Source organism: Calidris pugnax, unplaced genomic scaffold, assembly GCF_001431845.1.
Source record: "Calidris pugnax isolate Ruff unplaced genomic scaffold, ASM143184v1 scaffold63, whole genome shotgun sequence".
Lineage (NCBI taxonomy): Eukaryota > Metazoa > Chordata > Aves > Charadriiformes > Scolopacidae > Calidris > Calidris pugnax.
Window position 1 is genome coordinate 3,336,075 of NW_015090852.1, and position 14,218 is coordinate 3,350,292.

Sequence of the window (14,218 nt, forward strand, 5' to 3'; positions counted from 1 at the left end):
CTACTCAGGCAGGGCAGATTAAACAGGGCACTGAATATTCCTGAAGAAAGAGCTAATACAGGGAAAAGAAAATGAACCAGATCAATCTGTACTGACCTCAGCAGCAATATCCAGCTGCCCCAGTTCAAAAGAGCAGAGTGACAAATACATTCAGGTGAACGGCTGGCCTCGCTTCAGTGCAAATAAACCACCAGCCTGAGCAAACTCTGCATGTCTGAGTAGTGTGTGCAAAATTCACTGTGGCTTTATCAATTGCCCACACAATGCAAACTGCCACTCTTCCCTCTAAGGCCGCCTGGCGAGGGTCTCTCACCTCTATTCCAAGCCACACACCCATCAAAAAAGCCAGGGAGAAGAGCTCAAGTGGCAGGCAAGAAGGGTCTTGCAAAACGGAGATGGAGCTGTTCTTCCTTCCAGGAAAGGAGAAAGAACAGTGGAGAATGTGGGCTGTCTCCCTGCTCTCTCCTGCATGGCTCCATGATGACTGCTTCATCACCATCAAGTGCTTCAGCCAAATCCTCCGCCTTTAGTTGCAAGAGGTTACCGACACAGGTGAGTTTTTCTCCAGAAGTGCCTTTGCCAGAGTAGAAGAACCTCTGCTACATCTGGTTGTTTGCAGGAGCTGTGGTGGTCAAAAGTGATTTGCTGTGAAGTAGCAAGATCTTCTCTCCATTCTCTGAGAATGACCCAGCAGTTCCTAACTCATCTGCAGAGCTTTCCTCTGCTGCCTTTGAAGGCCATCCAGATAAGACTTCAGTCTGTAACTGACTTCAGCCCTGTGACACAGATGGCACATCCTGCTCTCCACTCAGGGACCAGCCTGGGGTTGTTGGTACCAACTGAGACAAGGGAGGAGGAGGAAATACAGTGAGGACTGGAGAGGGCCCTTTCTCTCTATCTTAGGATAGGGTTTTCTAGGAATACCCCCACTGGCTTTCTGCTCAAACTGTATCATTTCCCCATGGGATATCTTGGTTGTTCATGTGACACCAGCATTTCACCATGTCTGATTTTTATGTTATCATTTGGGTTGTTTGCGCTGACAGGAGATAAGGTAAAGCGGGGACGTTGCTGTTTTGTGCAGTGTGGACTCTGCTATATTTTCCTCTCGGTTTAGGCCAGGCTGGGCTTGATTTCCCAAGCTCCCAAAGTGAATACATCCTGCCTGATTGCAGCCCCTCCCTTCCCAGAAATCATCCTGTGGAATAAGTCCTGAACAAAGTGTTTCCTCTCTCCCCTTTAACCCTTTTCCTTCCACCCAAGTGCTCTACGACCCAAGGCCTGCCCCAGAAGGTATGGATTCAGCGCAATTCCCTCTTCCTGCCCACTCAGAGGCTGTCAAAAGCCCAAAATGACAGCACTGGAGTGCCAGAAGCAAGCAAGTCACCTGCAATTTCACACCTGCCATCGCTGCCTTCGTGGCAGCTGGCGAGGCGAGAAGTTGATGAAGGTCCCACTTGGCCCAGGCTGAAAGTCAAAGCAACTGTTGGGCTTTTCAGGGAACGTCCTTCCCTGAAGTAGGAAGGCAGGTAGAAAACCTGTTGGCAGCTGACTGGGGGCATCTGCTGCCTTGCTGAGGAGGTATTTGTGCTTTTTGCATGCTGTCCTGTTCTTGGCAGCAGCTTTCCTGAGCTGGAAAAAGCATTGGCCATCATCAGCTGTGGAAACACTTTCTGGGCTGTGGGTTTCTTTCTCACCACTGGAGCCACAGCTGAACTGTGTTAGCCAAGTCTGCCTCTCTTCTAGGTGAGATTTAATAGTGCCAGGTGAGTAGTGATAACCATCCAGCAGGTTTTGACTCCACTGGTCAAATCTAACCTGCAATTTTGCTTGTTTCTCCCTAAAGGTGTGCATGAGAGAGGCCATAAACCAGGCTAGGGAGCTCCATATTACTACTGTGCAAATGCTATGACAGGCTGGGCTCTGATGCCTGCTTTTCTGCCCTCTACCAAGCTTCTGGTGCCCACTACCAACAGGAGGATGGCCTGCCTGCCCACGGGCAAACCCATGCAGTATTTCCCATTTGATGAGTTACGGCTCCCAGGGACCAACAATCTTGTGGACCTTTCTGTCCCTGACCAAGAGCTCACCACGGCAACTTGCTCCTCTAGATCTACAGGCTGAAGACCCCTCACCAAATACCCACCAGAAGCCACCCATTAGCAGCATGCTCAAGCCAGGGGGAGGGAACTAGTCCCCTGCAAGAAACCAGAGGAATGCAGATGGGAACAAGACTTGGGACAGAAACCAGACTCACAGAGGCTTGAGTATGTTGCAGTCTGGCCTCCTGGCCCTAATACCTTCTGGCAGCTCCCAGAGCAGGAGCTGAGCAGGTTAGTGATTTGATCACACCACCAACTCCTGCGGGAGCTGCTGCTTCAAAGTCCCTGCTGCCAGTCGTCTGCAAAGCACGCAAGGAGCTGCAAAGATGTGCAGTCTCCAGAGCCTGTAGCAGTGACTTATCTTCATGAGTGAAGAACTGCTGGCCAAATGCTGGGTCCAATCCAAGCCTTGAAAACTGGAGCTCTGGAAGGCAGCTTCAGCCAGGCCCTCGTAAATGACTGCTTGTTTAATGGCTAATTGCTTATGAAAACAGAAGGCACAAATCCTATTTGGGCAAGTCTTACACTGTCCGTATCACCAAGGGCCACAGAAACACCCACCCCAAATCAAACACTACCTGTCTGTTTGAGACTTTAAGTGAAATTTTGTTTCTAAGTCCCCTTCTGTTGGACTGCAAATGTAAAAAGGCAAAGCCACCTGGGTAGCTCGGTTCATCAGGAATGTGTTAAGTTATGCCACAAAAACCATTCCCTTGCCAAGCAGCAAACACGCAGAGCTGTGAAAGGACACGCGTGCCTCCCAGTTAATGTCACCTTCACAGTTTCCATAGGTCACGGCGCAAGCAGACACCCGCTCCAAAAATAAGATGCCAGGCAAAACACAGATCCCATTCGGAATGATGCCACTGGCCCAGGAAGAGCTGAGGAATTTAAGGGAAATGGAACAACAGGAAATAAGGGAAGTCCCTCCAGCAAAAGCCCTGTGGCCCTTCAGTGGTCGCACAGCTCTGTACCATATAGAGGAGTGATACAATGGAGTTACTAAATGACTGCCTGGCAGCAAGTATTCCCATGGCCATTTGTGCCAGCACGGGAACTATAGAGATCACAAACAACACAAGAGCTGCCTTCACAGGCACTGCAACAGAGACACATCCACGGCAAATAAAATGATTTCCTGAAGATCCTTAAGGCCTGGACACACCATGCCATCATAACTGGTAATTCAAACGCTGAAGCAGGATAAAACGTGAAGCAGGGCCAGGAGAGGACTGAGAATCAAGCCACATGGACAAGCAAAGGCTCGGGTTTTGCCTGTGCCCTGGACTAACGTTAATTATGAGGACAGATGTAACCTGTAAGTCACTGAAAGGAAGGAGATCTCCTTCAGGGAGTCTTTCTCTGGCCTATGGTATGTACGGGAGAGACAGAGAACTAATCCCACCCAAATGTGGTCTCACTCCTGCTGCCTCTGCATCCCCACAAGGGATGAAGGCTTTGAGAAAGAGAAGGGATAGTTTTATAGTCTCTTTTCTGGCAATAAAGCTCCTGTAAGATCCCAAGGAAAGCTGCCTGAAGCACCAGCTCTGCTCAGGAAAGGAGAAGCTGGGCTGTGCTGACTGCAGCAGGGTGGGAGCCATGCTGGCAGCTCTCTCCAGAGGATGCTACAGGGCCATGCATGTAGAGGACAGCAACAAGGACAGGCTGGGGGACTCATGTGGTGGTTTAGCTCTCAAAACAGCTCCTGCAGGGATTCAGAGCAGGGCGTTTCGGGCTAATCTCTACGTCCCCTCAGGGAACCTGAAGGATTACTGCGCTACATCTGCTCACAGGGTTGGGCCCCACCTTGTCAAGGCGGGGGAAGCGCTGACAGCCGCTCTCAGTTCCTTAATCGGTTTGGGATAAACAGCAACGGGCCCTCTCCACTATGGCACAGCACCTCTTAATTGACTCCCTTGCCCACAGGCCTGATGGATTCTCATGAGCCTTGCCTAAGGTAGGAATGCATCTCATGGTTTATCATCAAGGGCTGGCTCCTGGCAGCAGCTACAGAGAGCCACAGTGCCGCTTTCTTGGTTATGTCAGGGGTTGGGGACAGGGGGCCAACTGGAGTGTCTGGTGATCATTGGTACCCAGCAGCACTAGCCCATGGCAGAATCTTTGGCTACAGGCTAAGTCAGGGTGGGAGTGAAGGTCCTTAGACAGCAGTCACCACTAATCCCCAGAGCTGTGCTTTCATCTGTTAGCCCATGGTCTCCCACACTTAGCTAAATTCCCAGCAGAAAGGGCTGCAAAAGACCTGCGTGGGCTGAAGGGTTTGTGTTGTTAAGTATTCACCAAGATCACCTACTTGCTTCTCTTTCTGCTCTCCTCTTCCTCCTGAGCATGGCTCTGAAAAGCTCACTGCTGGTCCAGGCACCTGCTGTACAGGATGCATCTCTGAGACTTCCTCCTTCCTCTCAGGACTGGGGATTCTGGTTTGGGATCCAGCTCTGGCTGTGCCAGCTTCTAGGCAATCAGTGCCATCTGCTGGCTACTCTTTCCTTGACTGCTAGGAAAATATGGAAAGCTAAATAAGGGACAGCCTTGCTATTTAGCTAGTCTTCCCCCAACCCCTCACATTCTGCTACTGAAGCCATATCCACAGGGCTGACCCAAATCATTTAAATGACACACGTTTCCAAAGAGGGAGCATTACATTTCAAACATTTTATTAAATACTGTTACAAATAGGACAATACATACTACATACTAAGTCAGAGAATCTTAATTTATGATTATAACTTAAACATAACTTATTAAGAAAGACTCTCATTTATAGTCCTTTAACAGCTTAATAAATCATACTTGCAAAATATATATGTACACATACAAATTTCAGGTTTCCATTTTATTTGTAAATACTATGCAGGCATGAACAGGACAATACATATCAGATAGTAAGTCAGAGAATCTTAATTTATGATTATAACTTAAACATAACTTATTAAGAAAGACTCTCATTTATAGTCCTTTAACAGCTTAATAAATCATACTTGCAAAATATATATGTACACATACAAATTTCAGGTTTCCATTTTATTTGTAAATACTATGCAGGCATGAAATCCTTACGAGCACCTCTGAATTATTTTAGTTACCTGGGCCCAGATCAATGGCTACAGACCTACTCAGGTATTTTACAATACATTTACAGTTAACAGCATAGAAATATCCACAGTAAAAATTGCACAATTAAATATTTATGTATACACCTGTATTACAGTGCATAATCCCACAGGGATGAGATCCATTTCAGACCTACTTGCTGCATTCAGAAACCAGAGTACCTACTATAAGCACTATGATTCCTAGTGCTATTAAAGAAAAAAAAAAAAAAAAAGATAAAAGAAAAAAAGAAAGCATTTGAAATCCCTAAGCTTTCTGGGACATGCAGCAGAAACCAAAATAGTTGCCCATAACACTACAGGCATATTTATTGACTGGGTTATCCTCTTAAAATAAAATAATTTCAACAATAAACCAGATCAATGGTTTCACAGCTATTTGATGAATATTTTTCATTCTGATTATCCTGTTTCTGCAAGTGTAACCCATATGTCTCCAGAGAAGACATCTCCAACAGTGTAGTAAGTGATGTGAAATAATACATGTCTTCACCTCACCTAGGTACCTTTGAATAGCCCAGAGGAGAAACCAGCCTCCTCTTTAGGCAGCAGCTTACTATTTGCTCACCATCTGGACGAGAGATGGCAAGCTCCCAGTTATGATAACTACATGACTGAATGTAGACAGCATTTTGCCAGAAGGCCAGAGTTCTACTCTCTGCTTGTCTTCACTGGAAATACCAGACAGCTTGAGTTCAAAATTTCTGAGCAATACACAAGGTCAATCATCTTGTCAGCAAGAGGTAAAAACATCTGGACAGCTGCTGATTTGCATGCAGTTTCATTCTCCGGAAGTCTGAGACATAAGTAAAGATGGCTTCAATTCCTGTAGAGAGGACAAAATTCCTCTATAAATTGGAAAATTGGCATAGGTTTGTCTTTGCTCTCATTTCAGAGGAATTTGTATGCAGGAGGTAGCAAAAATGCACAAAAGTGTTCCTAATACTATATGCGGCTGAACAGAATGCTAAGCACAATCATCCTTAAGGAGCTGAATAACCATTTCTAAAGCAATAAATCCATCAGTCTTGTTAGGAACTTTCATGCAATGCCAAGATGCATATTAAGTATCCCAAAGCGCATATTGCTATTTCAGCAATTGTATAGCAATTAACAGCTCTGATAGTTTGTGTGATTAAAAGGAAGAGAATTTGTGAGTGCAACTGTCTCATGTGCTTACCTGAAACACAGAGTTAGACATTCTGGCCAGCACTTTGGAAGCTACCTTCAGTGGTTAGGCTCTGGCAGCTACTATAAAAAACAGAAATGAAAAAGTACTTTAATGACAACTGGTTTATATCAATTGGATTTTAGCAAAGTGATTGCAGTGTTTTTCATACTGCTTTTTGAGACACAACTTACCTGGAAGGAGTAAATTTCTTTGCTGCAAAAAGAATAAGAAAAGGTATTAGCATTTCAAGATGAAAGCCCCCCATGCAAACATTTTCTTCTACTAAAAAACCTCTCATTTCTGAATATCTGATAAAAAGCCATTATCTAGCAACAAATCTGAGAGGCCAGTAATACTGTGTTATCTTTAGCCCCATCTCAAATTCCCATTCACTTTCCCTGGCAGTAATTACTGATAAGTAGAATGTTGGGTTTTTCTTCTAATTCTTGTTTTCTAAACACTAGGTCTTTCCTAATTTTGATTTTCAAATATTCATCCAAAAGCCAAACATGGCATGTATGCAGGTTTCTTGAAAAGAATTTTGGAATTTGTTAAAGTATAAGAATTTTCACTTTTCTAAAAGCATGCTACTGGAGTTTAGAGGTGGTTGGTTTCTTTCCTCCACTGAAAATTTTTCAGAAAGGTAAATAAAACCAGTGAACCCAGTCAAATTGCTCACCTTTTCTTCGGAAACGTCTTGCAAGCCAAAGGAGGAACGATGCTGTGGACAAGAGAGAGGCACTTGTGGCTGCTATGCCCACAGAGACGTAGCTGACTAGTTCAGAAGCTGAAAGGATGAAAAAAATTCAGTGAGATCAAGAGGCAGAAAAGGTCTTTGAAGCCTTCTCTACTTCTTTTTCCTTGTGCTCTTCCAGAGGAACAAGAATTGCAGCTTGTAACACTTAAATTTTCTCTTGTTGACACAGGACGTGTCCTGTATGCAAGGTAAAACGTTGCATACTAAAAATTATCCCACCCATTGCCAAAGCAATGGCAAGGCAACAAGCTAGCTGCACCTGTCTAAACCTCTGCCTTACATGACAATTTATGCTCATTTTATTTTTCATGTTTCAGTTCATATTTTAATTCTCACTGTGCCATCTTCCTCTTCAAACAATCCTATTAAGATCAATAAAATTATTTAAGGATCTAAACTCTGCTGAAGAAAATAAAGTGGAGTTGAGATTTTAGGAACTCAAGCAAGAGCATTTCAGTGAGGCCAGGTATGTTCCCACTGAGAACAGGGACAGAGCTCTTACTGCCTTGAATGGGAAGGCAAGGCTGAAACTTCTGTCCTGTAAAATTAGAGCCTTTGACAGAAAAACTCTGTGACATCTTTTCGCTGAAGAGGTCTCCCAAGAAACTATCACACCAAATTAACAAATCTATAAATTTTTCCATTGACAAACAGACTTATGAAAGCAGATTTCCTCACAAGGTTCTGTTTCTCTAGAAAAGCTTTAGAAAAGCTTTTTTCTTTATTCATATAGAAAAAGCTCAACATAAGAAATATTTCACTTAAAAACCAAACAATACGACCCAAAATCAGGTTGTAGCCTTTGTTTTTGTATAAGAAACAAACATTTTTCACCAAGACCTTTTAGTGATTTTTCCTCTATTTTCAAAAAACACACTGAAAACTTTTGTTGGGCTTTTTAATTCATGGACTTCACTACAAGTTCTAGCTCACTGGTTGACGTTTTCTCCTACACCCTTCTATATCTCATTTGACTAGAAACCCAGAGCCACCTCTCAGTAGTAGTTAGAGGTCAAATACCTTCACACGTGGGCAGACTAGCACTCCAGTTTCCTGAAGGACCGCACTCAAGAACATGAGAACCATTGAGCCTCCATCCTTCTAGACAGCTGAAGTGACAGGCTGTGTTGTAGGTGAAGTTCCCAGCACCATGTGAGCAGTCCATAGAGCCTTTCTCAGGAGAGCTCAGTGGTTCACACTGTACAACTGAAATACAGAAAGACATAGTTAAGAGTCATGAAGAACTTTTCTTTGGCCCTATTTTTCCCACTAGTCGATGTACATTCTATTTTCAAAGTCATTTCACTTTGGGATGGGAGCAGTTCAGAGCCATGAGCAAGCATTTCTAAGGTAGGGCAAGTCACAGCGGAAAATGTAAGAGGCAGCACAGAGTTTAGTTTGGAGCCAGGACCCTACAGGAATATGACTTTCAGTGTGCTGTCCAGTGGCAAGAAAACTGTATTTTCCAACCCAGTAAGTCTTACCTTTGCATTTTGGCACTGGCTCTGACCACTGTCCCTGCGCCGTGCACTCAATGCTGGATGGACCATCCAGAACGTAGCCCTCGCTGCAGCGGAAATCACAATGTGAGCCATAGGTGAGATCTGCAGGAGCACGGTCACAGGTCACAGAGCCTTCTTCTGGCCACGTTACAGCCTCACACCTCACAGCTGCAACACACAGATCACAACAGCAATCAGCAAAGATGTCTCAGGAATTCAACATGCCAATGCTGACAACCCCAGGTGCTCAGGGGAGCAGGGACAAGGAAAAGTACCTGCACAGGATGGCTGCTGCCTGTCCCAGGCCCCAGAAGACCCACACTGCAGCGTGGCTGGTCCTGCCAGGGCAAATCCTTCCTCACAGGTGAACTCGCAGGTGGTACCCCAGGTGAGCTCCACAGAGGGATGGGAGCAGTTCACAGCACCATGAGCAGGCATTTCTAAGGCAGGACAGGTCACAGCTAAAGAGCAAAAGAAACAGCACAGAGCTTAGCTTTGGATTAGGTCAAGATGAACACCCTTCTTTGAGATGACCAGAGGACATGCCCTGCCTGGAGCTGTGCCTTACAGAGCCATAGTACTTCCCTTCAGACCTAGCGGTATCTCAGGAAACAGGGATTTCATCATGTTCTATAGTGCAACCAGAACCCTTAAACATGCACCTAAAACATGCAAGCTATCCTGAGACCTGCTCCACATTATATTCCACAAGCGGACTGCAGAAACCAACACTGGCTCCCATTTTGAGTGTAGGGAATGAAGACTTCCTGTCAGAACACTCCATTTCAAAAGCCTGTTATCATATGTGTTGGTGACACAGTTCCTGAGTGGAGCTTGTCACCCTGCACTGCTCTTTCCTCTTTAATACAACAGGCTATGTGAACCCCATATTGAGACCTGCTTATGAAAAGTGCTATAAAGATGCTGGGGATAACTGTTACTCCTTGACTACACTCAAATGAGGAAACCTCTTCAGACTATTTGAGCTACTCTCGGCTTAAATTGATGATTTCCAACCCAGTAAGTCTTACCTTTGCATTTTGGCACTGGCTCTGACCACTGTCCCTGCGCCGTGCACTCAATGCTGGATGGACCATCCAGAACGTAGCCCTCGCTGCAGCGAAAGTCACAACGTGAGCCATAGGTGAGATCTGCAGGAGCACGGTCACAGGTCACAGAGCCTTCTTCTGGCCACGTTACAGCCTCACACCTCACAGCTGCAACACACAGATCACAACAGCAATCAACACAGATGTCTCAGGAATTCAACATGCCAATGCTGACAACCCCAAGTGCTCAGGGGAGCAGGGATAAGGAAAAGTACCTGCACAGGATGGCTGCTGCCTGTCCCAGGCCCCAGAAGACCCACACTGCAGTGTGGCTGCTCCTGTCAGGGCAAATCCTTCCTCACAGGTGAACTCGCAGGTGGTACCCCAGGTGAGCTCCACAGAGGGATGGGAGCAGTTCACAGCACCATGAGCAGGCATTTCTAAGGCAGGACAGGTCACAGCTGAAGAGCATAAGAGATAGCACAGAGCTTAGCTTGGAACAAACCATAGTATCATTTTTTTTTTTTTCTTTCCTGAAAATTAGCAACATACCTACTAAATGGAAGTGGCTTTAGAAAAGAGATCTACTGAGCTGCCATTTCAGAAAGCAGATAGGAGCGGAACGATCTCAAAATGGAAGACTGACTTAAGGTAAGGCTGTAAATTCATCTGCAGCTCATGAGAGCAACTAATTACAATCCAAAATTTGACTGCGGCTTGGTGATGTTTAATGCTTTTATTTCATTCAAATAGTAGGTTAATTCTAGGCTGAACACCTCAAAAAAGAATTCCCACAGTCAGGAGCAACTGGCCTATTGTGAGCAGTCTCACAGCTCCATTAGCTGCATTCCCTGTTCCCCACTAAGAGGTGAAAAAGTCTTTCCATATAAAGAAATCTAAACCAGGGCCAGAATATTCATCCTGCTCATTTCCTCTCTTCAGGAACAGACACCTGTGTGCTGCAATAAAATAGTACCTTCAACATGTAATTAATTACAAAAGAATGGGCCAGAACTTCAATTTGTACCTACTAACAGAGCAACACTGAAGTCTAAAGAGCTATCTAGAAAGCTCCTCTATCACTGCTTGAGAAGCTCACCTTTGCACTCTGCAAGGGAGGCGGACCAGACCCCAGAAGAGGTACAGTACACAGATTCCAGTGCAGTCAGTTCATAGCCTTCCTCACACTGAACTGTGCAGGATGAGTTGTAGCTGAAGTTCTCCAATGGATGGTTGCACTCGAGGCTCCCGTGATCAGGCTTCTCTAGTGGATCACAACTCTCAACTTCAAAGAAACAGAAGAAGGTACACAGTCTTATTGGCTGAGCACGTAAATAACAAGCCAGACAAACTGAACACTAGCTAGCATGAACATCATCCTGGTTGAAAAGCAGGATAGAGGAAGGATAGAGGAATCTTACCAAACTCGCATTCGGGCCCATAGAATCCAGGGTTACAGCGGCAAGTGTAATTGTTAATAGTCTCTATGCATTCCCCACGGCCACTGCAGAGAGATGGGTTGCAAGAAGCTGGAAAAAAGAAGAAAAAAATACAGCAAATTATAAAAGAATCAGTAATAGCCAGTAATGAAACCTGGCTACTGCTTTGTTTATCTTTCTGGCACTAACCAAGCACTTTGTATAGCAAAAGAAAAGCATAATGTTTGGTACATAAGATTACCCTGTCATTTCACTGAAGCATTTCAGAAATCAACACCTTTGAGAGACTAGCTCACAGTGAAAGGATGCTACTGGTGGGAAACTCCATTACCACTTGTTCTCAGGTAGATATTAGCAATATTTGAAATGCAAAAGGAACAATATACTATGGGGTAGGTAGAAATCCTCAACAGGTACATTCTTCATTAACTCACCACAGCTCTAATTTGGCTAATACTTGTCTTGGACTTTTTTTTTTTTCCCCCTAGCCGTAGCCACCTCTATACAAGGTGTTTAATCTAATCCAATGGTCTATAGTCAGCAGACAGATGCCTCCAAAAGGGCCATTTTTATCTAGCTGAGACACCCACTTGAGAGTGGGATGAAAGTCGCCATCTGGAAGAGCCTGTTTTGCTTCACTGATTATAGAGAAGGCCAGTGATTTGTTCATAAAAGATGTAAAATATTCTGGGAGCTAAAAGGTAAGTGAGACCAGTTCAGCTCTTAGAACAAGACCAACCACAACCCTGTAATTAAGGATAACAGTACAAGTGCTTACAGGGTCAGGTATTTAATATATAAGACTAGGTTAAACAAATAACTCATCCCACCCACCATGTCACCTCCATAGGGGCACACATTAGAATGGTCTATATCATACTATACCTGTGTAGCACAAGGCGACTTTCTTTTTCTCACACTGCTCATCATTCCATTTGCCATCATCCTTCCCTCTCTTGATGTAGATTTCAACGCAGTCCTCATTGTTCCCTTTGCCATTTGGCTCACCAGAAGCCCAGTTTTTTGCCTCTTCTGTCAGTTCTTTGTTAGTTCCAATCCAGGTCCATACATCATTAATTTTTCTGATTCCGATCCAGTAGTAACCCGGATTGAAGGGTAAGAAGCTATTGAGATAGTTGATTTCCTCCTTATTCTGAATGGCAACCATGTTAGTATACCTCTCTTTGCACCACACCTCTGCTTCTCTGTAGGTCATGTTTCTATCTGAATAATGGTATGTCCAACAATTCACCCCTTGCAGTATTGTAAGTCCTAGAACGAAAAGATGTCAAAAAGTTGGTGTCTGTCTTTTTCCCTCCTCTCTTTCTAGAAGAAGATATCTAAAGCTCTACAAATATTGCAAATTTGTCAATATCTGAAACTGCATAAAAAGTAGTGGCAATTATTTTATAAATAATTAACTGGCAAGCTTCAAAACAGGCATGTCAGCATCCAGTACAGAGACTTCAGCCTGTGAAACTATGTCCAGTTACACAAAGCTTTGCAGATTTCATAGCAAACTATAGGAGCCAATTATGTATTTGACAGGCAAGCAGGGAAACATGCCATTGCAGCTAGAGGTTGTTCTCTGTGAACCTAGCCTCAAGCTAATTTGGTCAGGTTCAAAAATTCTGTTTAATTTTCAGCTCGAACAGAACAGGCACACTAATATTAGCATCCTACACAGAGAGACACACTTACCGTAAACAAGAAGAGACAGGAACCACAAGCAATGCATGTTTCTCAGAGTTTTCTCTATCTCCTTAGCAGACAGCTACAAAAGATCAAAGGAAAACATTCGTAAAGAACAAATAATGACTTTCACAATTCAATATAAAATACTGTCAATGCAATCTTTTCTACATCCTTTTAAACCATTCCTCTAAAGACTTAAATAACATTTCCATTTTTAAGAAATTATTCATTTTAAAACAGTTCTTAATATCAAGGTAGCTTTTAAATGTGAACAGCTTTTAAAGAATACCAACACAGAATTCCATCTGTCCAGTTTTCCTTTAGCTGAGCAACAAAACAAGAGTAACACACTCCATTTATACTCACGGGCTGTAGTTGTGGTGGCCGGGTGGCAAGTCTTCTGTGCTATTTCTCAGTGACTGCTTTCTGTTGCTAAGTTGCTGAACGTGGACCTGAAGATTAAGTTCAGCTCCAAGTATCTGGACTGTGTAATCCCTGCCTTTACTACGGCCTTTTATTCTCTCAACTGGCCTATCTCCACGAGATGGGAAATTCCGCATGGAAAAAAATATCTTGGAAAATCCCAGATCTGGCCCTCCCACACATTAAGGCTGATGCTTCCCCTTGCCAAATCAACCCTCTCACAAAGACACACAGTGCTGACAAACTGCCAAGTGCTGCGTTACATGGTTTTACTGACAGAAACACACAATTCCAGGATATCAGGAAGGAGCAAGCCAGTTTGAATTAGTTGCATGAATAAGCTGATTCCAAGTTTTACCTAGCATAATGTTTTACACCAAGGAGGTGCCAGTTCTTTTGGGATCTCAGTAAGAAAGGCACCAACACTCAAAGCTGGTTAACAAAGTTTGAATAAAAGATAAAAACTGCAGCATTGCACAAGCCCTTCCTTATGGATCACAGCATGCTGTGCAGAGTTCTCATTTGTGGTAAGGTTTGCCAGCCCCAATATTGCTAGTACTCTTCTAAAGTCTTGCTCCTGATACAGATTCATCAGTAACTGGTAGCAGCCAAGCTTGAAATGTGGACTTTGAAAAGTCCCTTGGACAATACGCTCCTTACCTCAATAGAATTACAATTCCTGAACAGGTGCATATAATATTTCAGATGGACAAGACAATACACTAGTCTCACACTGAAATCAAGTGCATTTATTGTGTCTACACTGATAAATTACACTACTGCAGAGAGCAGTCACATGGTGTCCATGGCATGGAGACACACGCTTGAGAAATCATGGACACGTTGCTATAGTGGGTTGGTAAAGGGCCACAGGATATTCAGAGTACACCTGTGTACATGAGAAGGCTGTAACCATGAGGATCACTGGCTCCTTGCACAATAGTCTTCCACT

The 14,218-nt window shown here is 44.1% G+C and overlaps 1 protein-coding gene across 2 annotated transcripts; it reads right to left on the bottom strand.

Moving 5' to 3' along the window:
• Positions 1 to 5,096: 5,096 nt before the first annotated feature.
• SELE (selectin E) lies at positions 5,097 to 13,431 on the bottom strand. 2 transcript variants are annotated; one of them, XM_014943321.1, is made up of 14 exons: positions 13,210 to 13,431; positions 12,850 to 12,922; positions 12,034 to 12,420; positions 11,131 to 11,238; positions 10,809 to 10,994; positions 9,985 to 10,170; positions 9,692 to 9,877; positions 8,941 to 9,121; positions 8,643 to 8,833; positions 8,179 to 8,364; positions 7,081 to 7,188; positions 6,593 to 6,614; positions 6,411 to 6,481; positions 5,097 to 6,056 (listed from the first exon to the last, which is right to left on the bottom strand). In XM_014943321.1, exons 2-13 carry the CDS (start codon positions 12,884 to 12,886, stop codon positions 6,424 to 6,426), a joined length of 1,836 nt encoding a protein of 611 aa, XP_014798807.1. In that variant the 5' UTR covers positions 12,887 to 12,922; positions 13,210 to 13,431; the 3' UTR covers positions 5,097 to 6,056; positions 6,411 to 6,423. The 2 variants fall into 2 exon arrangements, with proteins under 2 accessions (XP_014798807.1, XP_014798806.1); XM_014943320.1 differs by having other exon boundaries at positions 8,643 to 8,828; positions 8,936 to 9,121; positions 13,210 to 13,430.
• Positions 13,432 to 14,218: the final 787 nt, after the last annotated feature.